The sequence below is a fragment of the Dermochelys coriacea genome, chromosome 2, assembly GCF_009764565.3.
Source record: "Dermochelys coriacea isolate rDerCor1 chromosome 2, rDerCor1.pri.v4, whole genome shotgun sequence".
In the NCBI taxonomy this organism is placed as follows: domain Eukaryota; kingdom Metazoa; phylum Chordata; order Testudines; family Dermochelyidae; genus Dermochelys; species Dermochelys coriacea.
This window is the reverse complement of record NC_050069.1, coordinates 159,923,491-159,950,393: the sequence shown is the minus strand read 5'-3', so window position 1 is coordinate 159,950,393 and position 26,903 is coordinate 159,923,491. Positions and strand designations below refer to the sequence as shown.

At 40.5% G+C, this 26,903-nt stretch overlaps 1 protein-coding gene across 5 annotated transcripts in view; it reads right to left on the bottom strand.

The window, feature by feature from the left end:
- The window catches only part of MOCOS (molybdenum cofactor sulfurase), a 394,513-nt gene that overhangs the window by 153,683 nt on the left and 213,927 nt on the right, over window positions 1-26,903 (bottom strand). For all 5 annotated transcript variants that reach the window (XR_006279147.1, XM_038388277.2, XM_043508593.1 and 2 more), the window contains one exon: window positions 13,368-13,444. Coding sequence is in view for 4 of the 5 variants with exons in the window: in XM_038388277.2 (XP_038244205.1) it covers window positions 13,368-13,444 (77 nt within the window). In the remaining variant the exon portion in view is untranslated. The remainder of the gene's footprint in view (window positions 1-13,367; window positions 13,445-26,903) is intronic.

Below are 26,903 nucleotides of genomic sequence, written 5' to 3'. Positions count from 1 at the left end.
ACCAAAACACTAGACTTAAAGATGAGTGGCTATTTAAAACCAGTTTAATCAAACAAAAGGTTCTTCTGATCCCAAAGGATGAGCCATACACTCAGGTCAATATATAATTCAGATCTTACCCAATAATCACGCTGTTGCCAATCCTTAAGTATCTAATATCTAAAGGTTTATTTATATTTTTCATGCAAGATGTCTTCTTGACTGTTCTTCTCTAGCATGGATGTTCTAGTTTTTGGGACGGGGATTTTTTGCCTTCATGGGATTGCTTATGTGTTTTCGTATTCTGCATTATGTGCTCACTGTTCTTCTAAAACTCTTAAATTAATAGATTTCAATCCCCTGTAACCGATAATACAATCAACATGGCAATGCCTTGCTGGTTGTAAACCCATCATCCTTGTCACTGTTTGAATCTGCCTTCCCAGAGAGAATGGCATTTATCTACATGAGCTTGGAACTGCAGCATAAAAGACTTGCTGCAATGGAATAATGACTCTCAGGAAGAGAAAGAAAGAAAGATAAAGGGTTTCACAAACAGAAGGTCCCATGCTGATATTCAGATGAGGGACGTAGAGAATAATCTTACAGGGCATGATGATCTTATGCATTTATAACTTCTTAAATGAAAACAGAATGTCTTAGCTAGCACAAGATAGCCTGAAAAATAAAATGAGGATTTAAACTATCAGACAGTCCACCTAAAATCTCTAATCGGTTCATCCACGCTGATAGGAGGTGTTGGACCCAATGGGGGAACTGATAGTGGATTCCCAGTGTTTCATTGCAACTGGAAGATTTATTAACTTCACCACATTTAGAAGGTATATTGGAGCATTTCCCTGCAGTGCGCAGGATTGACCAGTCCTCTGGCAGGAACCCTAAAAACAACCAAACAATGGAGAATTCTGGGGCATAAATTTCAGTTATACTATGAAAATTATGTTTTAAAAAAACCTATATTAAAAATATTAGTTACAGAGTCAAGCACTCAAACATTGGGAACTGCCAGAATTATGGTTCCCTCGCACATACATTGTCTTGTCCAATATAACATAGGAGGAATGAGGCACAGACAGGAATAGAACCCAGCTCTTTAACCAAAAAAGAACATACTTACTCTTCTTACAACATTTTGCCTTATTCGCTGTCCATCTTATGCAAGCAATGAAACACAGGTCCAGTAGAACAAGCAGTACATGAAGTTATAATTAAAGACGGCAGGGGAGATTTTCAAAGGCACATATGGGAGTTAGGTCCCTAGCTGCCACCTCTGCCTTTGAAAATCAACCCGTCATAGGGCATATGAACAAGGGACCTGAATTAAGTTTGCACGGGCATCCTTAATTTTGGCATTTCCTAATTTTGGATATTTGATGTTGCAACCTTAATGTTCTTTCAACAAATTAGCACAAGTGAATGGATTTTTATGGATAAACTACATCCAACTCATTTTACTCTTGGTTTGTTTTTTTCCAGCAACAAGAGCACAAGTCTTGTGAACTCTGTCATGCAGATTGTTCCAGATCTTTAGGGTACAGCAACCATACAAGTCATCACTATCCTTAAAACTTCAGGGTGAAACATTCAAGGGCACAGATGTTGGTTAGGTATCTAACTCTCCTTGTCCTAGACACTGCAGAAAGATGGACAAGACACTGAGAATGTGGTAGGCTGCAAATATATTACATAATGCACTTGGGAACTATCCAGCAATAACTTGTCAAGTTCATATCACCCTTCCTTATGTAATCTTTACCACAAGGTGGTAAAGACTGCCATCAGTCCTGCCTCCCCTCCACTCCTCCACACCATTAACCTTGTCCCAGCGTTGTTGCTGGACCTTAACACCCTCCCCTCATATGAGGGTTAAGGTGGTAGGGAAGAAGTGGTTGTCTCCTCTTTATACCAGACATTAGAAGGCCCATCCCAATTCCACACCTTCTGTAGGAGATGCCTTTTCCTAATCCACTCCCTGTTCTTGTTTATGGGGGAACAGGACCCCTATGGAATGAGTACCTGCACTGAGCACCTTCCAAGATGCAACAAAACAAATCTTACACCCTAACCTATCCACTGGGTCACTGGGCTGCTGAGAGGAGGGTGAAAAAAACTTGCCCTGGCCAGACCAAAATGGCAGTGAGGGAAAAATTCCTTCCCAACCCCCAAAAGGCGACTAGCATGATGCCCACAGCAAGACTCAAAAGGCCCTCTTCTACTCTAATTCTATGGGGAGATGGAGCAGAGGAAAAGCTTTTCTTCTCAGCACAGAATGGCACCCGAGGCAGGGCTTATAAACCCTCGCCTTTGGTGAGCAGCAGCCAGTAGGCTTATACTGTACCTTTCTGTCCAATTAATCTTCCCTCCCTCCTGAAGCCTACAAGGAGGCTGAGGGCACACAAGGAAGGGAGGAAAAAGGGGAGGGGCACAATCTGGAATGGAGCCACAGGGTTTTATTCCCCCTTGCTGGCCCAGATAAAGGCTATCCAATTATGAGGCTGCAGGAGGTTGGGATCATTTGTGCCTTTGAAAATCATCCCCACAGTCACCATGATATTATTATTACAATGGATGCTTATTTTCTTCTCTGTCCCTATATCCCATATTTGCGATGGAACTTGCCTCCTGATAAGTCTTCAAAGCTTTTACTGAGATCTAACTGTAAGCCTTTTACATATGAATTAGTAAGTGACAAAGTCCTATTCTGAATCTATTTAAATTTAAATCCATTTTGAGCTGGTGATTCTTTAATACTTTTCCATGTATAGAAAAGATTTGTATTAATTGTTTCCCTCTTTATGCTATTTTTGCATTTATCTTGCAATTTCGAAAGGAACTGCTGATGAGATCCCACATCTAATAAGGGACTGTCAGGTCGCATGAGTACAAAATTTGTCAAATTACTTTATTTTTCTTTAAACAATTCACCCCAAAGATCTGTAGAAGGGACTGCACAAGAACAATAAAAGTAGCTTCTTTAACTCATTCCATCCCATTCGTAGATCTCCAAGTGCATCACAAATACTAGGGTCCAGTTGTAGAACCTGTATTCACATAGATGAGCATTTTACCCTTTTGAGGAATCTGTCTTAGGTACTTAGATGGCCCCCACCACCTTAGTATCTGAGCATCTAGAAATCTTTAATGTATTTATCCTCACAACACCTCTGTGAGATAGCTAACTGCTATTATCTCCATTTTATAGATGGGGAACTAAGACACACAAAGACTAAGTGAGATGCCCAAAGTCATACAGGAAGTGCATGAGAAGCAGATCTGAGTCTCAGGCAAGCACTAGTCCATACTTCCTCTCATAGTCCCAGTGTCTTTGTTGGGATGGCTCACATAAGTGCTCACAAACATGAATAAGGAATCCCCAATGAGATCTTGTAATGTGTTTAGCATCACAGCATCCCTCTGAGGTAGACAAGACAAAAAGTTCACAGAGCTTAATTAATCTGTGTGAAGCAGGCTATACAGAATTATTAACCAAAAGAACTAGATTGTGCAACCCTTCTCCACTCATGTGAGAAAGTGCACACTAGTATGAATACAGACTGCACAGTCTAATCCAAAAGAAACAGAATCATACACAAATGTGTTCAAAAAAGGTTCTTATGCTCAGAGACTTAGTACACCCCAAAAAAGTGTATTTATTTGGTTAAAACCATCACTGATTCTTCTGAATGAGGTACCATCGATTAGCAATTAATCACTGAACTTCATAATGAATTCTCCTGCCCTGTTTCTCCAGTTCTACTCTATTATAACCCCATTGAAATCATTGGGGCTACAAGGGCATAAAATGGCATAAAAGAGTGGAGAATCAGGCTCAGAGACTTAATTCTGCCTAGAGTGGAGTTACCATCTGACGAACATCTCAAGGCAAAGACAGTCAACAACTTTCTTGAGGGAACAGAACTATCAACATGCAGACAAGACAGATTTAATCTAACTAACTCATACGCAAAAAGATTATGCATCTGTATTCAAATCTCTTCTCCTCATCAGATGTCGGGGAACTGTACCAGCATCTCCCACTCCCACATCCTGGGTAAGTTCCTTAACCATGGGCTAAAGGTTAAAAGGGAGACTGTCCACCTGCTCCTGCCAGCTATTTTGCGAATCTATCCTTCCTTTGCTTTTGTCAAAATACTTGAAATTGAGAGGATAGTTTGACTTTGTCCATACAAAAACACTCAGTTTCAACTTAAAATTTAGTTGACTTTTCAATTTGCCCAAAAAATTGAAAAATTTTGTTTCTGGTTGAACTTTCTTTTTTCTCTGGAAGTGCCAGCAAACAAAAACATCCATTATTTGCTCATCTCTCAGCTGCAGCTGGAGCCAATGGGAGCAGAGCTTGTATACATTAAGTGTCACATAACACTATGTACACTGAAAACCCAGATCCTAGACACCTCAAACTGTGCACTTGAATTTAGTGTATACTTTTGACCTTAACTTCCTTGTGCCTCAGCTTCCCATCTGTAAAATGGGGATAGTACCACCCCTACCCCTCACAGGGATTTTGTGAAAATAAATGTATTAGTGTTTGTGAAGTACTCCGATATTGTTGTGATGAGTATTATAGAAAAGAATTATTAATTTCCTCTGTCTGTCTTCATAGCAGGTTTCAATAGAATCATAGAATATCAGGGTTGGAAGGGACCTCAGGAGGTCATCTAGTCCAACCCCCTGCTCAAAGCAGGACCAATCGCCAACTAAATCATCCCAGCCAGGGCTTTGTCAAGCCTGACCTTAAAAACTTCTAAAGAAGCAGATTCCACCACCTCCCTAGATAACCCATTCCAGTGTTTCACCACCCTCCTAGTGAAAAAGTTTTTCCTAATATCCAACCTAAACCTCCCCCACTGCAACTTGAGACCATTACTCCTTGTTCTGTCATCTGCTACCACTGAGAACAGTCTAGATCCATCCTCTTTGGAATCCCCTTTCAGGTAGTTGAAAGCAGCTATCAAATCCCCCCTTATTCTTGTCTTCCGCAGACTAAACAATCCCAGTTCCCTCAGCCTCTCCTCATAAGTCATGTGTTCCAGTCCCCTAATCATTTTTGTTGTCCTTCGCTGGACTCTTTCCAATTTTTCCACATCCTTCTTGTAGTGTGGGGCCCAAAACTGGACACAGTACTCCAGATGAGGCCTCACCAATGTCGAACAGAGGGGAACGATCACGTCCCTCAATCTGCTGGCAATGTCCCTACTTATACATCCCAAAATGCCATTGGCCTTCTTGGCAAGAAGGGCACACTGTTGACTCATATCCAGCTTCTCGTCCACTGTAACCCTGAGGTCCTTTTCTGCAAAACTGCTGCCTAGCCATTCGGCCCCTAGTCTGTAGCAGTGCATGGGATTCTTCCGTCCTAAGTGCAGGACTCTGCACTTGTCCTTGTTGAACCTCATCAGATTTCTTTTGGCCCAATCCTCTAATTTGTCTAGGTCCCTCTGTATCCTATCCCTATCCTCCAGCGTATCTACCTCTCCTCTCCAAATACTCTGGGGTCAACGGAAAACAAACAATTTAAAAGCAATACATGTCTCACTGTACATCTCACCGCAGAAAATTTTAGGACAATTCAAGTGTGCAAAATGTGCACCAAATGGTTTATCACAAATCTGCAACTGTTTTTTTAATTAGGAAGTGTTTCTCAGCTAGCTCACATTGTATAAGTGCAAATATTGATGACCTATTTTGCATTGATTGTGCAGGCGTAAGTATATACAAAGTACAGTATATACATATATATATATATATATATATATATATATATATATATATATATATATATATGTGTGTGTGTGCCAAAGACTTGCCCACAGGTGACTCAGTGCACAGCAGTTCTGCAAAAGCATACAGATTATTCTGCATTGTACACACCTCTATCCTGTGCCACCTCATCTCAGTAGGGGCCAAATGGGGCATATTGGGGATTAGGAATGGGCAGAGTCAAGGCTCAAAAAGTTCACCCTAACACGAGCTATTGTAAGCAGGCATGCAGAAGGCATTTTTGCACTGAATAATGCACTGCTGCTCCATACTACGGGTCATGCTCTTCCAATCACCTTTCAGGGCTGTGCATGGTGATAAATACTTGATCTGGTCTCTGCAGGATCAAGCCCTTAATGAAATATATTCTGCTGCTTAGGCTATGTCTACACTTATGGCAGTTGTAGAGTACCTATGCTGCACACCCTGTTAGCACAGGTATATATAGCAGTGTTAGGGTGACCATATTTTTGCAAAGGGAAAACAGGACACTGCATGGAGCGGCCTGAGGCCCTGCGCGAGCTCCCCCCCTCCTCCCGCCTTCCCTGCTTCCTGCTTGCGGGGCTGGCCCAAGGCCTTCCTTTCTCCCCCATGCGTGAGGCTGGCACAAGCCACCACCCCGCTGCCACCTGCATGGGGCCGGCTCAAGCCCCCCCTTCCACCTGCCCGCCCATGGGACTGGCATGAGGCCCCCTGCCACACACACGGGACTGGCCCGAAGCTTCCCTCTACCCCTTGCACATGGGGCCAGCCCAAGACCCCCTGCCATCTGCCCATGTCGAGCTGGCCCAGCCTGAGCCACTCTCCTGAGTCCTCCCTCCTGCGCAGGGCTGGTGTTGTTGCTCGCCCCCTCGCCACATTTCTTCACACCCCACTGAGGGTCGCACTCCACGTTTTTGGCAAAACTGTGCATTTGTCCAGTTTGCTCTTGCCAGCTGATGATCCAAATTAGAATAATCTGAGACCAGAGATGCTACTACAGGATCACATGAATTATAGGCATAGTCTGGAGAAAACAGTGTACCCAATGGTTAAGGTGCTAGCTTGCATTCAATTTCCTGCTTTGCCACAGACTTGTGGGACCTTGAACAAGTCATTTAGTCTCTCTGTGCCTCAGTTCCCAATCGGTAAAATGGAGACATTATTATTAATCATGTTTATTATGATAGCACCTCAGGACCCATCAAGCATGGATCCCATTGTGATAGACATTGTGTAAACAAAGAGTAGTAGACAGTTCCTGCCCCAAAGAGCTTACAGAGGGCAGGGAAAAGGGTAGAACACACAAGCGTGATGTGATGGCGGAAAAAGTCATGTCAGTACCACAATTTCTTTTTTTAATGGGTTTAGTCTGGAGGGGATCCCCTAAATGGGAAGAAGAAGGAGGGGAGGGGGGTGAGGGGAACACAGCAGGGGAGAAAAATGAAGGAGGGGCAGATGAAACTGAGATGAAGGAGGAGGATTGGAGCAAACAGCCTATCAGCACAGGGCAGAGGAAGTTGCAGAATTTCAACAGGTTTGCCTGAAATATTCAGATCCCGGCTTTGGCTGCTCCTGGTCCTACTGGCTGGAGCTCTGAATGGCTGCTCCCTGCAGTTCCGGCCCCCCCCAAGGATACCACCTGGATCTTAGTTTCTCAGAGTCAGGGAGGAGGGTCACCCCTGCCCAGGAGGGTGCAAGGGATGGGGGTGGCCCCATCTGGGTGCCATTTTATCCCCTTCTCCCAGTGCAGCTGTATTTCCCTCGATGTGGTAAAGACAAAGACATTAAAATTGGGAGGCACTCAGATACTCATGTTATGAGGGCCACAGAAGAACCTTAGCTAGATTTGTCACACAGAAGAATTACTGCTTAAACTTGTGATGGAACATAATTAGGTACAGCTGGTCAAGAAACTGGGGGAAATTGTTAAGTCACTTTTGTTCCACACAGGTTTCAAAATGCAGTAATTTTTAGTTTATTTTAAAATTTTATGTGAACATTTTTATCACACGGTTTAGATTTCTTAAATTTCATTTTTGAACTTTGTCCTCTTCTTCTCCACTCTCTCCCCCTTTATTTTTATTTTCCTCCCCTTTTCCAAGTTGCCACTGAAAAGCAAGGAGTGGGGAAGGGGAGGTGGAAAACCAAAACTGAAACATCCAAACAGACAATTTCCCCCTCCCCTAATTCGTAGTTTTCCAATTTTTAAAGAATATTTAATACAAAACAAAACACCTCCTCAGTTTCACTTTAAAAAAAATCACTAAAATTTCCAATTTCAAAAAAGGGTACAAATAAAAAAGGTCAGCCCGATAGCAAGAGATATCAGTGGAAAAAAATATAAGTTCATCCTAATATTTAATTTTAAATCACACCACCTACAGTGTATTGCAAGAAAGAATTCTAAATTATTCTATGAAGTTATTTCAATATATAGACATTGTTATATATAAAAATTATGGCAAACTTATTGAACCATTTTTAGACTCTTGAGAGTAAGCAATGTATAAATCTTCTGAAGGTGATAATGAACACCATAAGCTCATTAGAAGACCGTTTATTCACCCATATTGGCCAAGAACATGGTCAAAAGGGGGTTTGAGCAAATACAATAATTCACCACACTCACCCCAGAGTAGTATAAATACATCTGATTTGCAGTTAAACATGGCTACCGATGAGTGATAGGGAAAATAAAATTTGATGTATCCAAAATACCAGAGACAGATCTTTTCATACAGAAAGCTATCATTTCAAGCCTGTCCTTGTGAAGGAACTTATTCTTGCCTTGAAGCATTAGTTTGTATTCTACAGGAAATGCATGACAAGAACTGACATACAAGCCAGACAAAGAAAATGCTTCCTGAAAAAAAAATAATAATAATAAAAAAGTCCACCAGTGACAAATGAATTAGTCCAAAATTAGAAGACAAAAGACACTGCAGAGAATTTAGACAAATCTACACACATACAAAGTCTTTTTTTTGTGCATGTATGGTCTTAGATTTTCATCACTCATACAGACCAGAAAGCAAATCAAAAGCAGGAACAAAAGGCCTCAAACTGTTCGTTCATGCCTATATTTATCCTGTCATCGCATTATTATCACACATCTTATCCAGGACCAGGACTGGAGGGGAGCAGTTTTTTCCTCAGCCTAGTACCCTCATTAGATTTATAAATTCTTCAGCTGAAATAGGTGCCAGAAGGAAGCAAAAATGAAAAAAGAAATGCATTGGGAGGGATGATGTTTTGCCTCCTTTCCTGTTAGGTCCCTGGTAATGTTTGTGCACTGTCAACCAAAGGAGTTTGCTCCTGAATTCCACAGAACTGCTCCTTTACCACAGAATATGTTTGTCTAGTGAATATACATACTATTAAAGCAGTTTATTCTATGGATAGATCAACAATATACCAAAGTCTCCATTTCTGAACTGTAGTCTGTATACGGAGAACATCCAAAATCTCCTTATTTATTTGGGGCTCAATCCTGCTCTCATTAATGTCAATGAAAGCTCCGCTATTGATTTCATGAGGAGCAGGCCCTTGAGGAGCTATAGAAGTTGTGACTCTGTATGGAATGGGGGGGGCACTTTAGGATATTATGAATACCAATATAGTAAAATTGCAGTGAGTTTTGCCGGATATGCCATGGAAGATATCTGCAAAAATGTTATAATTTGCCAGATGTGATAATCTCATTTATGTGTTTGTATCACCTTTGTATTTTGGGTCATAGGCGCTGACCGCCCCTCTTCCTAGTGGGTGCTCAACCCCCCCGCACCACTGGCCCCACCCCTGCACCACTCCCATTCCACCCCTTCCCCCAAGTCCCCACCCCGACCCGCCTCTTCTCCACCTCTTTCCCTGAGTGCGCTGCGTCCCCCTCCCTCCTGGAAAGTACTAAGTGGTGCCAAACAGCTGTTAGGCGGCAGGGCAGTGGGAAATGCTGGGAGGGAGGGTGATGAGCAGGGATGCGGCATGCTCAGGAGAGGTGGTGTGAGGAGAAGGAGGAGAGGAGGGGAGAGCTTGGCTTCCAGTGGGTGTGGAGCACCCACTCATTTTTCCCCGTGGGTGCTCCAGCCCTGTATTACAAAATTTGTACTATGCTTCTGGGTGACACCCCCAGAAAGTTTGGTATCAGCACTGCCTAGCCTGCTTGATGGCTCATTAAGGACTATCAGCTATACAACTGGCCCATTGAGAGAAGGCAAGGGTTACACCTTATGACTCAGCAAGGGATGCAGGGACATGCCTATGGACAGAACTCTAAGGCTTCCAAGCCATGTGCCGGGCAGCTTGTGTTTGGGACAAAGGTAGCACAGGCCGCATGGGAAAAGACTATAAAAGGCAGTTGCATCTTCTCCAAAATTGTCTTCAGTCCCGCTTCTTGTCTTCATTCCTGATTCTTACCTCTGTAGTAACATTTCTACAAATGAACCTCTGAACAAAGGACTGAATGACCCATCCAAGCTATGGATGTGTTCCAGAGGGACTATCAAGCCAGCAAACTTACCAATGCAGCTAGGAACCTGATACATGGATGTTGAAGTCTTTGTATGTATGTGACTGTTTTACCATTTAACATCTCTCTTCTTGTTCTTTCTTTTTTCTTTATAATAAACGTTTAGTTTTAGACACTAAAGGATTGGCTGGCAGCATGGTATTTTGGGTAAGATCCAAACTTATACTGAGCTGGTAATGTGGCTGACCCTTTGGGGTCAGAAGAACATTTTGTATGTGAGAGCAGAGTTTTTTAAATAACTTCTCACTGTACTGGACTTATGTGCTAACTGGGATCCAAAGAACTGGAATGCAATAAAGGTGGCTGTGTGATTTCTTTTTTTTGCTTTCTGATAACCAGTGTGAGGGATCAGAAGCACAGTTTGTGACTTAAACTTCAGTGTTACCCCCAGGCTTGGAAATATCTTTTCTCCCTTTTGCAGCCTGCCCTGACCTTGGCATTTCCAGTGTGGGCTGCCCCAGGCACTCTGGGTCACAGAAGACTCCTCATAAAATCCTTGGGACATCAGAAAGGAACGCAGCCACTTTTCAAACACTGGGCCAAAACCTCAGGCACTGAATATCTAAAACCACTATGACAGCCAGCAGGTATTACAAAAGCTCCACGATGCTTAGTGCCTCTCTGGATTGGGGCCACTGTTATGTCAGGTATGTGTTTGATGTATCTGTGCTTGAAAATAACAAATTGAAGAGTGAGCTGAAGAAAGTTGAGAGATGTAGGCCTTACACATCACCTATACCTACATTTGTGCCTGAAACTAATATGCCAAGAACACATTTCATAAGCACAATATATTCTATGTGCGTGCAAGTAAACAAAGCAGTTAAGCCTCATCATATATGTTGTCAACAGGGAACTCTCTGGCTTCTTGTAATTTTATGAATCTTTCAGAAAAATCTCTGATTTAAATGCAAAATCTGGCACAAATGGTCATCTCATGGATTTGTGACACTGGGCCAGACAAGCACCAGCTGATGCAAGGCATAATGCGTTAAACATCCTGGAGTCAAGAAGACCCTTTGTGACTCTGGGAGTCTCACTTTAACATGGAACTGTTGCTTCTAATACCCTTCAATCCAAAGTTTTCCACTAGGGAATGCAGCTTTGATTCCTGCCAAGGGCTTTGCAGGAGCTCAAACAGAGAAGGTTCTGAGTGAGGACATCTCCTGGCAGCCTTGTTCATGCCCCTTTTGGGGTTTGGTTGGCAGCCCTCCAGAATTGTCCAGGAGTGTCCAGGAATTAAAGATTAAACTTCAGTTGAAGATTATGTCATGTGATGAAACCTCCAGGAATACCAACCAAATTGGCAACCCTACTTTGGGGGCTGTTTTGTTTCCTTAAAACTCCCAAATCTCCTGCACAAAGGAGGCTATGGCAATGTGGCCATTGTAACCTCCTCTCCAGTGGACCTTCTGCAGAGATGTAGTCTAGTTTCTGGAGAACTTTTATTCTATAAACCAATGAGTAGCACTCACCCATATGCATCTTTTTACGTGATTCACCCAATGGGATATGGGATAATAGTAATAAATATGGGTAAATATATGGATAACATTTAATAAACCTCAGTATTTTTCAGTGCCAATTACTAACAGAAGCTGAAAATACTTTTCATTTTATGTAACTGTGTCCTACTACCGTGTAGGACAGTGGTTCTCAAAGCCAGTCCGCTGCTTGTTCAGGGAAAGCCCCTGACACACCAGATCGGTTTGTTTACCTGCTGTGTCCGCAGGTTCGGCCGATCACGGCTCCCAGTGGCCGCGGTTTGCCACTCCAGGACAATGGGGGCTGCGGGAAGCAGCGTGGGCCCAGGGACGTGCTGGCCAACCTTCCCACAGCCCCCATTGGCCTGGAGTGGCGAACTGGAGCCAGTGGGAGCCGCAATCGGCTGAACCTGCGGACGCGGCAGGTAAACAAACCGGTGCCTTCCCTGAACAAGTGGCGGACCAGCTTTGAGAACCACTGATGTAGGAGACAACACAGCAGAAAGGAAATGACTTACCCAAATGTGAAAGGGGATTGCAAATTTCATGGAATGTGGTGTGCATCCAATGAATAGGAAGATTTTTTTTGAGGGAGGGGATTACTATTTTTTCCCAATGGATGCATGTCTCTACTTAGGTGGGCTACTATATCCGATCTGATTATTATAACAATGCCATCTAATTATGCAGAGAGTCACATTTGAATTATAGAATACAAATATTTATGAAAAAAATAAAAATGAGACAACACAGAAATTCACTCATAGGATTAGTTTTAAATCATGTCAACCGAGGATAGGAAGCCTTCTAGAGAACTGAATTCATCAATATCTTTCAGATTCTTCTATGAATGATCTAAAAAGTGATTACTCATACTCAAATCCTTAAATTATTTCTACAGTGGCTTCACAGTCATGTATTTTTTTTCCTGAGATGTAGCTGCCCAGAAAAAAAGTCTGAATAAGGAATGTAAAATGCAATCTATTTTAGAATGGTTTCCATTAAAAGACACATGATAATGCGATATATACTGTTGTAAAAAGTAAAATTGCCTGGAAAATTTACTGCCTGAAGGTAGCCAAACAGACAATGGAAGACTACTTCTTATTTAACAAGAAGTTTTTGGGAATTCACTAAATTGTTTTTACTGGTTTCCCTATCACAAAATAGCTCTTCACCACCAAGCCACATCATCAAGTTCTAATATGCAGTAGGAAAAATTACTGCTGCCAACTACAGCTGAATGAAGCACAGCTAATTAATGCAAATATTTTTCTACTAAATCCTTCTGTATATCTGTGAATATGATTCAGGTTACAAATGTGTCACCTGCTCAAAACTTTACACGTTTATTTAGAAGAATCCCATCGATGTTTTATTTTTATTATAGATAGTGACAAAATGGCTTGGAAAAATCTGATATTTTAAAATTGAATACACCACTGACACGCACAATTCCAATCTCACATGAGTGAACAACAGTCATAACTCTATCCAAGTGAATTAAGTTAGTGGTGTCAACAAGATCAGAACCAAGCCCTGCGTATTAAACTGGAACTTCCTTCTTTGGTGTTAGAGTTATATGTGCGACTGACCTGTAAGTCTTTCCAAAGCATCAAATCCATGTTTCAGTGCAATGATATCAAGGAACGAAACAGTGCCATCTTCAAACCTGCAGAAAAGGAGAGGGGAACAAATGAGCCCAGTAAACCAATCACATAGCTACTCTACATACATGATTTTAAATACATTTCATAACACCATTAGAAATCTAGAGAAACTAATTCACAGAGAAACGAGTTCTTCCCATAGGGAGTCTTCTCCCACTCCTGTACTATCCTGTGCAGTCAGAATATACTCTTTGAGCTAGATTTCCACATGGGCTGTACACCTCCACCAGGGCAACAATACTCTCCTGCATGACCTTGAGTCTGAGGGCATAGGGGTACGGAGTACTATGCAACTGCTGACTCCTCACCTTAACTAGCTAGTCAGGAAGGGCTGGGGAAAAGTTGGAGCTGTGCCTCTTCCCCTCCCCCTCACACCGATCCAACTAATCCAAGTAATAAAATACTTCCCTTCCCCAGGGCAAGGAGGAAAAACAGTAACATAATTCCCACCCTGCACTGCTCCTGAAAATGGAAAAACACCACTGTTCTTTAGAAATGGTAAGAAGGTAGACCAGTCTCATAATGCAAGGGGACATGAAATAAAATTGAAAGGTTACAAATACAAAGCTGATTAAAGGAAACACTTTTTCAAACAACATGTAATTAGACAGTTGAACTCATTCCTCTAGAATGAAACTGAAGCCAAAATTTAGCAAGATTCAGAGAGTAATTGGATGTTTACATGGATAAAAAGAATATTCAGAATTATAATAATTAATGCTAATGGCAAAAGGATTGGAAGGGAGATAAAACCTTATGCATCAGGGTTTAAACCGATCTCTGATTATTAGGGATTAGGATGGGTGCAGATTATCCCACATCAACCTGATCTGGGTTTTTTTGTACCTTTCTCAGAAGCATTTGGTACTGGCCACTGACACAATACTGGACTAGATGGAGCATGAGTCTGACACAGTATGGCAATTCCTGTGTAGCAAAGCATTATGCTGTGTCAGCACACATACACATGCACAAAAAATGCCCTAGAGAACAGATTTTGGCTTTTTAGATATGACACAATCTTTTTCAGAATATGGAAAAAAGATTTGTCATTGCCACAACTAAAGATAGAGTAAAAAAGGCACAGAAAGGTTAAAAAAAAATCAATCTGATCCAAACTACATGTTCTTTTTAAACGAACAAACAACCCCCCTCCCCACCATTAATAGAATGGCATAATAGTTCTCACGCTACCTCTTGAAAAATTCAGGGGATTTTTCTCACTTATCTTTTTCACTTTTCTACAATTATCAACTAATTCAAACAATATAAATTATACCCTTAGCCCATACATATACATTAGATGTACTATACACCACATTAATAGGTATACTGTGTGAATGATATTACTGTAACATTACATTACATTTTATATATGGAAGTTGGGAAGTTATGTTAATGCATTATGCTCTTTCCACAATTTTGTTCACCCATGTCAAGTATCCCACAACATTTTGCAAAGCTGAAGTCAAACTAGAAAATAGGAAACTTGTCAAAGCAAGCTTTGTGAATACTTTGTACGAAGTACTGTTAGGGAGTACTTTCAGGGCTCAGCAACACTTTGAATGAAGTATTCAAAACACAACATGAGAAAGTATAGGAAGATACCTTCATGGACAGTATCTGGAATGGTAGAATTCAAACAAAGATAACGAAGGTACAGAGCAACTAGTTAAGGAACTGGTACACACTTGTGTGTTTGATTTTAGTGATGTATAAAGAGTTTTGTAACCGATAAAACAAATACTACTGTATAAATATTGCTAGTTGACATGTGTAAGGTGAATACACTGTGAAAATTTGCTTCTCAGAAAGAGGATATGTAGGCCTCCTTTTCATATTGTTCTTCTTTGTCTTTAGACAATTAATTTGGCTAAATTCAGTTATTTAGTCTCTTGAACACTTTTAAGAACGAACCATGAGTGCAGTAAAACAATTAGCTGCGTCTTTTAATCAACAACTCTAATAGGAGAATTGAGTGAAGGAGAACATATAATACTTGAAAAAGAAGTTTACTTTCACATAAATGACTAATCTAAAGTTAGCAAGTACTGTCTTGATGGTGAAATGCTCAATTGAGTAAAATAATTGTGTGGATAAAAGAGGCCAGAGAATGGGGTAAATAATTACAGATCTAATAGGAATAAGATAAGTGGTGGACTGCCACAAGGGAGAATAAATTAATAGATTTTAAGGCTAGAAAGCTAGACTAATTAGGGCCCAAGCCGGCTTCCAGAGAAGGCAATGGAAAAACCTCTCTTGATTTCAATAGCAGCATACACAACCCAATGCTATACATTAGTGACTAGTAATTAGAGATCAGCTTATGCACATTTGCAGGTGATATGAAATAAGAGAATGCACCAATGCCTCAGAGGGGAAAGACTGAATCCAAAGGTGTAACACAGAGGTCCACTGATGCCAAAGCACAAAGTGTTCACTGTTCTTTACAAGCAAATTCTGTCCCAGATCTGATAAAATCACTACACCTAATACACTACTCTCATGGTATGTATCCATGAAGGATAGTATGTGAGGTCTATATGGAAAGCTTGTAACTCATCAATACACATAATCATCGTGAGATGTTTATATGGGAAATATTTAAGCGATAATGTATAGTGAAAACAATGTCTTTTGGGTTTTGGAGTAAAAGTGAGTCTCCAGGGAATCGCATGTCTCAATGATGGCCCATTCAAGCGGGAGGGAATTGTCACCTCCTGCGGTCAGCCAGTAGTGTAAAGCCAGGTTCAGTTGTCTACTCTTGCCCCATCCCACAACAGTCAATGAAAAACCATCAAAGACAACTGCAAGCAATCAAAACCCTTGGAGGTAAAAAGGAACTTTATAACAGATCACCCTAACTGTGCATTACAATGAAAGACTGGTTAACTATATCACAGGGTGGAGAAAGACACTCTTCAGCCATTCACTGAGGAGACTCCTTGTTGAACAGCGTGTTTCATGGACATTTGTATTTGGTTCCTGGGATGCCAGCCAGCTCTGCAACAGACTGAACTTTGTGGGGAAAATCTACTTTATTAGATAGGAAAGGTAACTATTAATAAATGTAGGCCCTAATTCACATTTTATGGTTTTCTTTTGTATTGTAACCATGTTTCCATCACTTGCTCTTGTTTCTAGTGGAATCTCTATTTTATTTTAAATAAACTTTCTTTGGACTTATTACAAATGCTCACAAGTGCAGTGTGTTAGACAGCAGTGGCAAAAGGGAAAATTCGTCAACTGGGGTACACTGTTCCTTTGGGAGCAAAGGATCAGGGATTTCTGTGAGTAGCCAATGTCAGGGGCTGGATATCACAGGGAAAATGCTCAAGGGAACTGGGTAACCTTTTGTTAACCTGCAAGGCAAAGACAGGTCTGGTGTAGCCTAGCGGAGAGTGCTTGAGTGGCTGAAAGGCTGGTGGTGTTAGGGAGCTGACACCCAGGAACTACAGGGAAGACTTCTCTCATTAGAGGCAGATGTAACAACATGGCTCAGTCCTGGGTGCCTCAAGAACCATCACAAAGGACAATGGCAAAAAGGAGGGCAGGGACTGACAGTGGCTTTCAAACTGAATGTAGGAAAGGATTAAAGATGTAGATAAGTTTGGGAAATGGCTTATTGGGTTAGGTCCCACGTAGTCCCAGATGATAGGTTATAGAAAAGATCTGAGAGAGACTTGACAGAAATATACTATATTCAGCTCATTAGCTACTCACAGTTAAGAAAGCAAACAAACCTCTGGGACTGTGTCAATAAGAAACAGAGCAGAAATGCTGGCACTGTACAGAACATCTGTGAGCAAAAAAAAACCTGGAGCCCTGCACAATTCAGAGCACGCTGGTACAGGAACGATAATGAAACATTTCAAAAGGTAACAAAGAGGGCTACAGAAAAGATAAAAGGCCTCAGGAGTCAGAACTACAGTAAGAGAATTAAGAAAATTAGGATTGCATTCATGAGAAAATAAGCAATTAAGCAATATATATGCAATTGCAGTATATCAAATTCTTTATCAATATGAGATATGTGAAAGCCACAATACTATTTTAGAGAGCAAAAGATCCATTCAGTCAATGGATCTGAACTTAGGAATCTCTTCCTTTTTAAAGCAAACAAACCACCTTTTTTTTTCTTTTTAAGAATTGCTATAATGGTAGTATGATTAAGAAAATAGCATACACAAACTACATTGTCATGAACTATATTATTACTTATTATTTCCGTTTGTATCTATCGTAGCCTCCATAACAAACACAGAAAATAACTAGTTTCAGAGTAGCAGCCATGTTAGTCTGTATTTGCAAAAAGAAAAGGAGTACTTGTGGCACCTTAGAGACTAACAAATTTATTTGAGCATAAGCTTTCGTGAACTACAGCTCACTGCATCCAATGAAGTGAGCTGTAGCTCACGAAAGCTTAGAGACTAACAATTTATTTGAGCATAAGCTTTCGTGAGCTACAGCTCACTTCATTGGATGCAGTGAGCTGTAGTTCACGAAAGCTTATGCTCAAATAAATTGTTAGTCTCTAAGGTGCCACAAGTACTCCTTTTCTTTTTAGAAAATAACTATAAATTTATAAATATCTGTCATATAATTGTGTCCCCCCACCAACACAGTCTCTGACCAGAAGAATAAATCTAAGGACCATTACATTTTCAGCTGATTGCAAATGGTTACCTAGTCACTACTGAGATGGACCAATTACAAATATGATATTTTAGATTCAATTTCCAAAGAGAGGCAGACTTCCAGATACATTTGTAGCTATAGCCTACTCTTTGCAAATGCCTATTTTGTATTTTATATGTTTATATTCTCCCCACCCAAAGTCTAGTTATGCTTTACTTTGTTTATCATTTTATACCCTTTGCTGAAGTCAGAACAATTCTTCCATTATTCCTAGAATTTGTATATTTACCTTTTTTTCAAGTGATTTTCTTCCACATCTTCATCGTTTACTCAATCCCAATACATGCTATTTCAGACAATCATGTAATCTCCCCACTATTCAGTTTCTGAACTGAACACTACTTACAAACCCCTATGCCCCCGGGAAATTTGTGGAATGCATATATAATTCTGTTTTTGTAATGAACGAAGCCTTAAATGCCTTGGCAATTTTAATTAGTATTAAGCTAAAGCACAGGGCTACAAGGGGTAGTTATCTATCTCTTGGGACATAGGGAGCAGTCTAACTGAATATTTAACAGCATTTTAGGTACAAGAGCAAAGAAACTCCTTGCATCACAATACATTTAGTTCAATGGCTACTTTTATGTTTGATGTAATTGATGCTTCAAATAACTTATTTCGCATTCAACTGTAGTTCCACTGCTAGAATAATGAGCTTAATCTGATCTTCATTTGAATGCTGATCTAACAGTCATTTCCTGAAGTATCAGAGAGTTCTCACAGCAGACAACATAGATGCATTACAGACTACAAAGAACACCTCTTCAGAATCTCAACAACTCACTACAGACTTCAGAGTAGCAGCCGTGTTAGTCTGTATTCGCAAAAAGAAAAGGAGTACTTGTGGCACCTTAGAGACTAACAAATTTATTAGAGCATAAGCTTTCGTGAGCTACAGCTCACTTCATCGGATGCATTTGGTGGAAAAAACAGAGGAGAGATTTATATACACACACACAGAGAACATGAAACAATGGGTTTATTTACAGTGTGTATGATAAACCCATTGTTTCATGTTCTCTGTGTGTGTGTATATAAATCTCTCCTCTGTTTTTTCCACCAAATGCATCCGATGAAGTGAGCTGTAGCTCACGAAAGCTTATGCTCTAATAAATTTGTTAGTCTCTAAGGTGCCACAAGTACTCCTTTTCTTTTCACTACAGACTAGCTTCCTTATCTACTTTTTACTACAGCTGAGCCCACATAGTTGCAGCCTGGATCAGCAGCTTAATGACATATGTTTAGAAAACCTATATCACCTTATATTAACCAGTTATCTGACTAACTGGTTAAAAATAACAAGGAGTCTGGTGGCACCTTAAAGACTAACAGATATATTTGAGCATAAGCTTTTGCAGGTAAAAACCTCACTTCTTCAGATGCATAGAGTGAAAGTTACAGATGCAAACATAAATGTACTGACACATGAAAAGAAGGGAGTTACCTCACAAGTGGAGAACCAGTGTTGACAGGGCCAATTCAATCAGGGTGGGTGTAGTCCACTCCCAACAATAGATGAGGAGGTGTCAATTCCAGGAAAGGCAAAGCTGCTTCTATAGAACTAAAATTCATTTTCAAATTTAACACTATTAATTTGGGATTGAATAGGGACTGTGAGTGGCTGGAAGCAGCTTTGCCTCTCCTGGAAGCTTTGACACCTCCTCATCTATTGTCCCAGAGATCATGAAAGATCTACCTATGAAAGCAATTATAGCAGAGGTTGGGGACTTGCAAATGAATGAGTTGTTTAAGCAGTTTACTTTATTACTCTGTCCCCTGTATATAATATCTTAACTATTTTGCAACCTATTTCTTTGACTTCAAGGACTAACTGAGGACCTTATTCTTCTATCAAAACAGCTTTAGTGTAAATTGTCATGTTAATGTATCTAGAGCCCAGGACAGGTGCAGGAAACAGATCTAAACATGCAATTTTCTGTCACGTATTTTAGAAGACAAATCATTTAAGCATTAACCCGAAGGAAATTGAAGACACATATATGTATATGTAAGCATCCGCAAAAGCATTCACTTGGTTGGCAGTCTGGAAAAATCTAGAGGTTCAAGAAGCTGCTGGACTGTACTTGGTTTTCATCATCCAGTTTCATACTTTTATCTTCCCTTTGAAGGAAAAGCCTGAGCAACTGGCCAGCCACTCTCACACTATATTAATAATGCTTAATAAAATAATAATAAAAACTCTTTCTGTATGATTTTGCAGAATCAATGCAAGAGAATACAAATAGCAGAAATTTAATTATGGACCAAATTCAGCTCTCATTTATAAATGTATGTATCTAGAATAACTCCATTTAGGTCAAACAAACAGAAATTGTCCCTTGTCTCTAAAGCAAGCAAAAGTGAATCTGAATATACAGAGAAAGCAGATTTCTTGAATAAGCTGCTTTTTTTTTCTATAGTCCTTTCTCAGAATAGAATTGCACTTTGAAGTGAGATATTGCAGAAGTTCCTTTCATCTTTTCAATTCATTTATTTTCATCTAATTAAAAAAGCATAACAATATGGGAAATGACTGACATATATATTTAAAAGTAGCTCATTCACAGCTTGTTTTCACCTTTTAGATCTGTTCTGTATTACCTATATTTGAAACAAAATACCTTGATAAAATGTTATTTTTTATGTTTTGTAGAAATACAACTGTTTAGTTTATTCTAAACTGCCATGTAGTGGAACTAACGTGGAGCTGAGGTCTTGAAATGCTGAAAATATGACCTCAGGAACAAACTACTTTCAATCATATACAAGCTTTAACGTTAGTGGCAAATGCAATCTCTAAAATTATCAGGGGAATGGAATTTAATTGATTCACTGCTTATTCACAACAGTAACACCCACCATTAGCAAAATAAGCTTTATTTTCTCTCTCTCTTTAATCTAAACATATAACTATTGACCACTTAAATGAATAGGGCCCAATTCTGTCTTTAGACAGGCCTACAAACTCCAGCTGTGCTGGGTTTCTGGGCCACTTTATAATTATAGCTGGGGCTCTCCACTGGAGACTGACTTACCATAGCACATGCTGCTGATTTAGTGCAGCCTCCAGTTAGTTTGGAGTTTCCTCTCCTGAGCCAATGCCACACACTTTTGGCGCTGTACCACCTACCTGCAGTCACATTGTCATTAGTCACTTCTGAAAACAGTGGCCAGGGTCCATGGGAATGTCAATCACTTTTGAAAATCATGTGTGAACTCCTAGGCTCATTAAAATCAATGGCAAAACTCTGCATTAATTTTAATGGGGGTCCTGGATTTCAACCCTTGGCTTCTGATCCTGCCCCACTGTCTGAGGCCAATGGTAGCTTGCCATTGATTTCACTGGGAGCAGGATCAGATCCACGGATCTCAAAAATTATTTTTACACATACATAACTTCATTATCATTTGAGTATATTTGCCTTACAGTTATTTCCACATTCCAATATAGTAGATCCCGCCTCTACAAATAAAAATCAAATTTAGAGGTGGCCCATTGTAAAGGATAAGCATGCTATGGTTAATCTATACTTACACAGTAATCTGAGTTTCCTGTAATTGCCTGCACAATGGTGTGCTTCAATGAACCAAGAATTTGAATCATAGCAGGACTGTAATAAATTACAGACTTCTAAACAAGACACCTTTCTAACGATTTCAGCAACTCATTTTTACCTCAGTTAGAGATACATTACATGTTCATGAGTGATGACTGTTTCTAATGCAATGAGATTAATATGCTTGAATGACTACCATTCGTGGGGTAAAAAACAGAATAAATGAATCAATTTTTATTTCTCAGATACCGCTGTGCCACAAGGGCGACTGCCTCTTGTATTGGATCTGCTCTGGTGAACTTCTAATTGCTAACCTTATTCACCATTTACAGGTGTAAAAATCATCCCTCTTTCTGCAAAAAAAATCTTTGAATTCGTTACTCAAATCAATCTGAATGACACATTCTGATTTTATAGATTATCAGGACCTCTCAATCTATGAACAAGAGTGATGCTTCCGAGAACTAGATATTACATACTGCATTTCAATTAGTTTCAGCTATATGCGAATGTTTAATAAAATATTAAAATTCTTGCATGAATTCAATTTTTCAGCTAGTAGTCTACAATATTATTTTTTAAAGAAATGACTTAAACTTCTCTTACCACCACTTAAACCATATAGTGTTACACTGCCATTCAACAAAAGATCATTTGCATCCAGAGGATAAAAAATTCTCCACAATGTGATCTCTACAAAGCCACAAAAGATTAAAAATTGTTTTTTTTTCCTAGTGAGAAATTCCAGAAGTTACAAAAATCTTTATATTACTACAGTCATTGATAAAAGATTCCCTTCCAGATTCATAAATTGCACCAGTAAGACTGTATTTGTTGTTTCCTTTAAAGATTCCATACTGCATAGGAATATTTCTTTATGAAACATAATGCATTTAAAAAATTGCCTAAAGACATCAGACTTGCTGGCTAACAGATGCATGTGCTATGCTATATTAGTCTTTAAGATAAAAGTATAGTTTACCTAATCTTGTTTCAAATCTAGTTTTTTAAAAAGAAATAAAAACATAAGGGCCATTTTCTTCCCTGAGATATGCACTGGCAATAACAGTTGTCCTTGAAGTCAATGGCCTCTTCCTGTGTGCATTTTGAAACAGAATTATCCCATTTAAGTATTACTCACTCTTATACTTTCAATGTTAGTTACATGTAGAAGTTTGCAAACTCTGGTAAGTTTCTTTTATTTAATCATTGTTGTATGAATTTGGCATTCCAGACAGAATAAGACTACATAGAGTGGGTGGAACTTGACCTTGGGACAAATGTACCACTGGTTCAAGCGGGCACAATGCTGTTGAAGTCAGAATTGCATTGGCCTATGCCAGTGGTGAATTTGGCCTGTTGTGTGGCCAGGTACTTTGCAAGCTTTCCCACAAAGTTACGTCTATGCACCTCAGTCTGAACCTCCTTCTTGTCCAGTTTGTAGTGGGCCAGCTGCCTCCCACTCTGAAGCTCCTTGCTTCCATTTCCCACTCTTAAGGTCCCCTGACACAGCCTCCACACATCGTTTTCTGTGGTCAAAATATCCCTCCTTGAGGTCTGAGTTTACTCACAGAAAATAACTCAAATATAATGCATAGTTGCAAAGTCTAAGTTCAACAAACAAACATTTCTCTTCCTACTCCTAGGCATCTCTGCCTAGAGAGCTTTTGCACTCTTTCTGCTGCTAGCTCAGATCTTCTCCTGTTACTGAAGGCAACTCCAAGCCCTTTCTGGCTGGAATCTTAGGTCTGATCTACACTGAAAAGTTACATCGGCACAGCTACATCTCTCAGGAGCATGAAAAATCCACAACCCCAAGAGATGTAGCTAAACTGAGCTAAACTCCAGTGTAGACAGAACTAGGTCTTCCATCAACCCAGCTACTGTCCATCAGGCAGGGGACTACTACAACTCCCTGGGCTACTTCCCCATGGCCTCCTCCCAACACCTTCTTTATCCTCACCATAGGACCTTCCTCCTGGTGTCTGATAATGCTTGTACACTTCGGTCCTTCAAAAGTCCGCGTTCTCACTCTCAGCTCCTAGTGCCTCTTGCTCCCAGATCCTCACACGCACACCACAAACTGAAGTGAGCTCCTTTTAAAAACCCAGGCACTGATTAGCCTGCCTTAATTGATTCTAGCAGCTTCTTGATTGGCTGCAGGTGTTCTAATCAGCCTGTCTTAATCGTCTCCAGAAGGTTCCTGATAGTTCTGGAACCTTCCCTGTTACCTTACCCAGGGAAAAGGGACCTACTTAGCCTGGGGCTAATATATCTGCCTTCTATTACTCTCCTATAGCCATCTGGCCCGACCCTGTCACAGTATCTACACTGAAGTGTTGCAGCTATGCCGCAGTAGCATTTTAAGTGGAGACATAGCTTTAGTCCCAAATCCCAGGATTCTGCTGGAGCCTGCTGTGGTGTTTAGATGCTGCCTGTAATTATTAGAACTGGGAGCACTGGCTGTTGGGAGTCTGAAAGAACAGGAAATAGGAAGGAGGGGGGAGGAGTTGAGAGGCTGGGAGAAAGCTACAGAGGGTGCAGCAGCAGTTTGGTAAAGAGGTTTCCACTTGAAAAATAAAGTCCTGTTGAAGTTTCTTAGTACCTTGCCTGGTTGTTACAACATTTTGGTGATGAGGATGGGATCTTCTGCCTCTGAACCCACCTGCACCCTTTCTGCAAAGCCCAGATGACCCTCCAATTGCTTTTACTGCCTGGAGCCGTATGTTTGAGATTTATCTGCTTGCAATCAGTGCTACAGAGATTTCTGAAGTAAGAAAGCGAGCTCTGACAATCCACTGCCTTGGAGCAGAAGGGCAACATATATTTTACACTTGTCCCCTTGCAGATGATAAATATGAGACTGCACTCACTGCATTAAAGAACTTTTTTGCACCAAAAGTTAATCTAGTAGCTAATCGCTACAGATTTTGCCAGCGTGAGCAGAAAATAGGGGAGACTATAATCTAGTATATTGCTTCCCTGAGGAGTCTGATTGTAACTTGTGACTTTGGGAATAGGGCAGATGAGATGATTAGAGACCAGCTCATTAAGAACACGACCATGCTTCGTTTGAGAGAATGCTTACTTCTAGAACCACAACTTACACTAGAAAAAGCAATAACCATTGCTACCCAGATTGAGTCAGCTACAGCTGAAGCCAAAATAATGAGCATGGATACAGGAGGCACTGTACAGGCTGTGACTCCTTTGCAGAAAAGTTCACTATTGCTGCAGACAAATGATCCCAAGAGGAAAACTAATGAAAAACCACCAAATCAGCAAATTCAAAATACAGTAAAAGCATGCTTTCACTGTGGATCCTCACAACACCTTGCAAGCTACACAGGATGTCCGGAAAAAGTAGTTCAGTGCAATCATTGCAAAACATTGGACATTTTGCTAAAGTATTTCACAGCAGCCAGTTCAATCAACAGGTGCATGCAGTTACAATACCAGATGTTACTGTGCTGAGCGTGGACAAAATCACTACTGCACATAGTCCAGAACAAATAAAGTGCACTGTAAATGTTTCGCCATACCCTCAGGCAAATCACACTCTATTCAGCTAATGTTGGACACTGGCTCAGCAGTATCTATACTACCTGATTCCACCCATCTGCATTACTTTAAAGATGTGCCTCTTACTGAACCCAAGCTTCAGTTGGTGTGCTATTTGAAAAACCATATTCCAGTACATGGCTGCCTGCCAGCAATAGTTAGTTTTGGTGATTTCTGTGTAACTGCAGAGTTCTACATTGTCCACAAAGGCACTCCTATCCTTGCCAGAGATTTATTGGCTGCTTTAAATCTCAGGGTAGTTAATGGATGAATTGATCTTCCTCAGCAAAGCACTCTTGTGGTACACACACCAGTTTCAGCTGGGACCCAACACCAGGTTGAGGAGAAACTCGGCTGTGCTTATGGGTTTCTGCATAAAGTTAAAATGCAGAATAATGTGGTGCCTGTACAACAGAAGTTACAGCACTTACCATTTTCAGTCAGGGAAGCTGTTTCAAAAAAACGTAGAAAACTTTTTCAAGAGGACATTATTGAAGAGATCGACCCCTCGGAATGAGTTTCACCTATAGTAGTGACGCAGAAGAAGGGTGGAGGCATTCACCTTTGTGTGGACTTAAGGGAGCCAAATAAAGCTATTGTGATGGACAGCCATCCTCTTCCTCATATAGAAGAAGTATTTGCAGAACTCCGTGGAACAAAGACGTTTTCTAATTTTGATTTGCAGAGCGCACACCAGGTTATGTTGCATGAAGATAGCAGAGACCTCACAGCATTTATTACACAAGAGGGACTATTCCGTTTTAAACATGTTCCATACGGTCTCGCATCACCCCAAAGTGCCTTCCAAAAAATGACGTCATTGATTCTGAAGAATCAACATGGAGTTCAGTGCTATCCGGATGATATTATTGTGTTTGGAAATACTTCAGAAGAGCATGACAATAACCTGCAGTCTATACTAAACTGCATCAGCAAAGCAGGCCTCAAGCTCAATATGTCCAAATGCAAATTTAGACAAACTGAACTCTCCTTTCTGGCGCATACAATTTCACAGGCTGGACTAAAACCTGATCCGGCTCATATCCTGGCAATTTCAAATGCTCCTCCTCCAACAGATGTGCAAACCTTACATTCCTTCTTGGATGCAAAATTCATTCCCATTTATGCTTCTGTCATTGAACCGTTAAGGGAATTACTACGGAGAAGTTCAACTTTTGTGTGGACAACGGATGCACAAGCTAGTTTTGAAACTGTGAAAGACTTGATTGTACATAGTCCAGTACTTGCCCTATTGAGTCCTGCATTGCCCACAATTGTAACTACTGATGCTTCCGATTATGGACTTCGGGCTGTCCTCATGAAGTTGTGTGAGGACAACACAGAGAGGACTGTTGCATTTGCTTCAAGGACACTAAGTAATGCTGAGAGGAAATTTCTACAGTCGAAAAAGAAGCACTTGCTTGTGTCTGGGGTATTGAAAAATGGAGAACTTACCTGTGGAGCTGCATGTTCAAGTTGCGCACAGACCACAGCCCTTTGACAACGTGGCTTACCACAAAAGGCCTGGGAAGAGCAGGCTATCATATTGCTAGATGGTCTGCAAGACTACTCTCTTTCAATTATGAACTGGAATATAAGCCTGGAAACCAAAATGTGGTTGCTGATTACCTTTCTCGCCTGC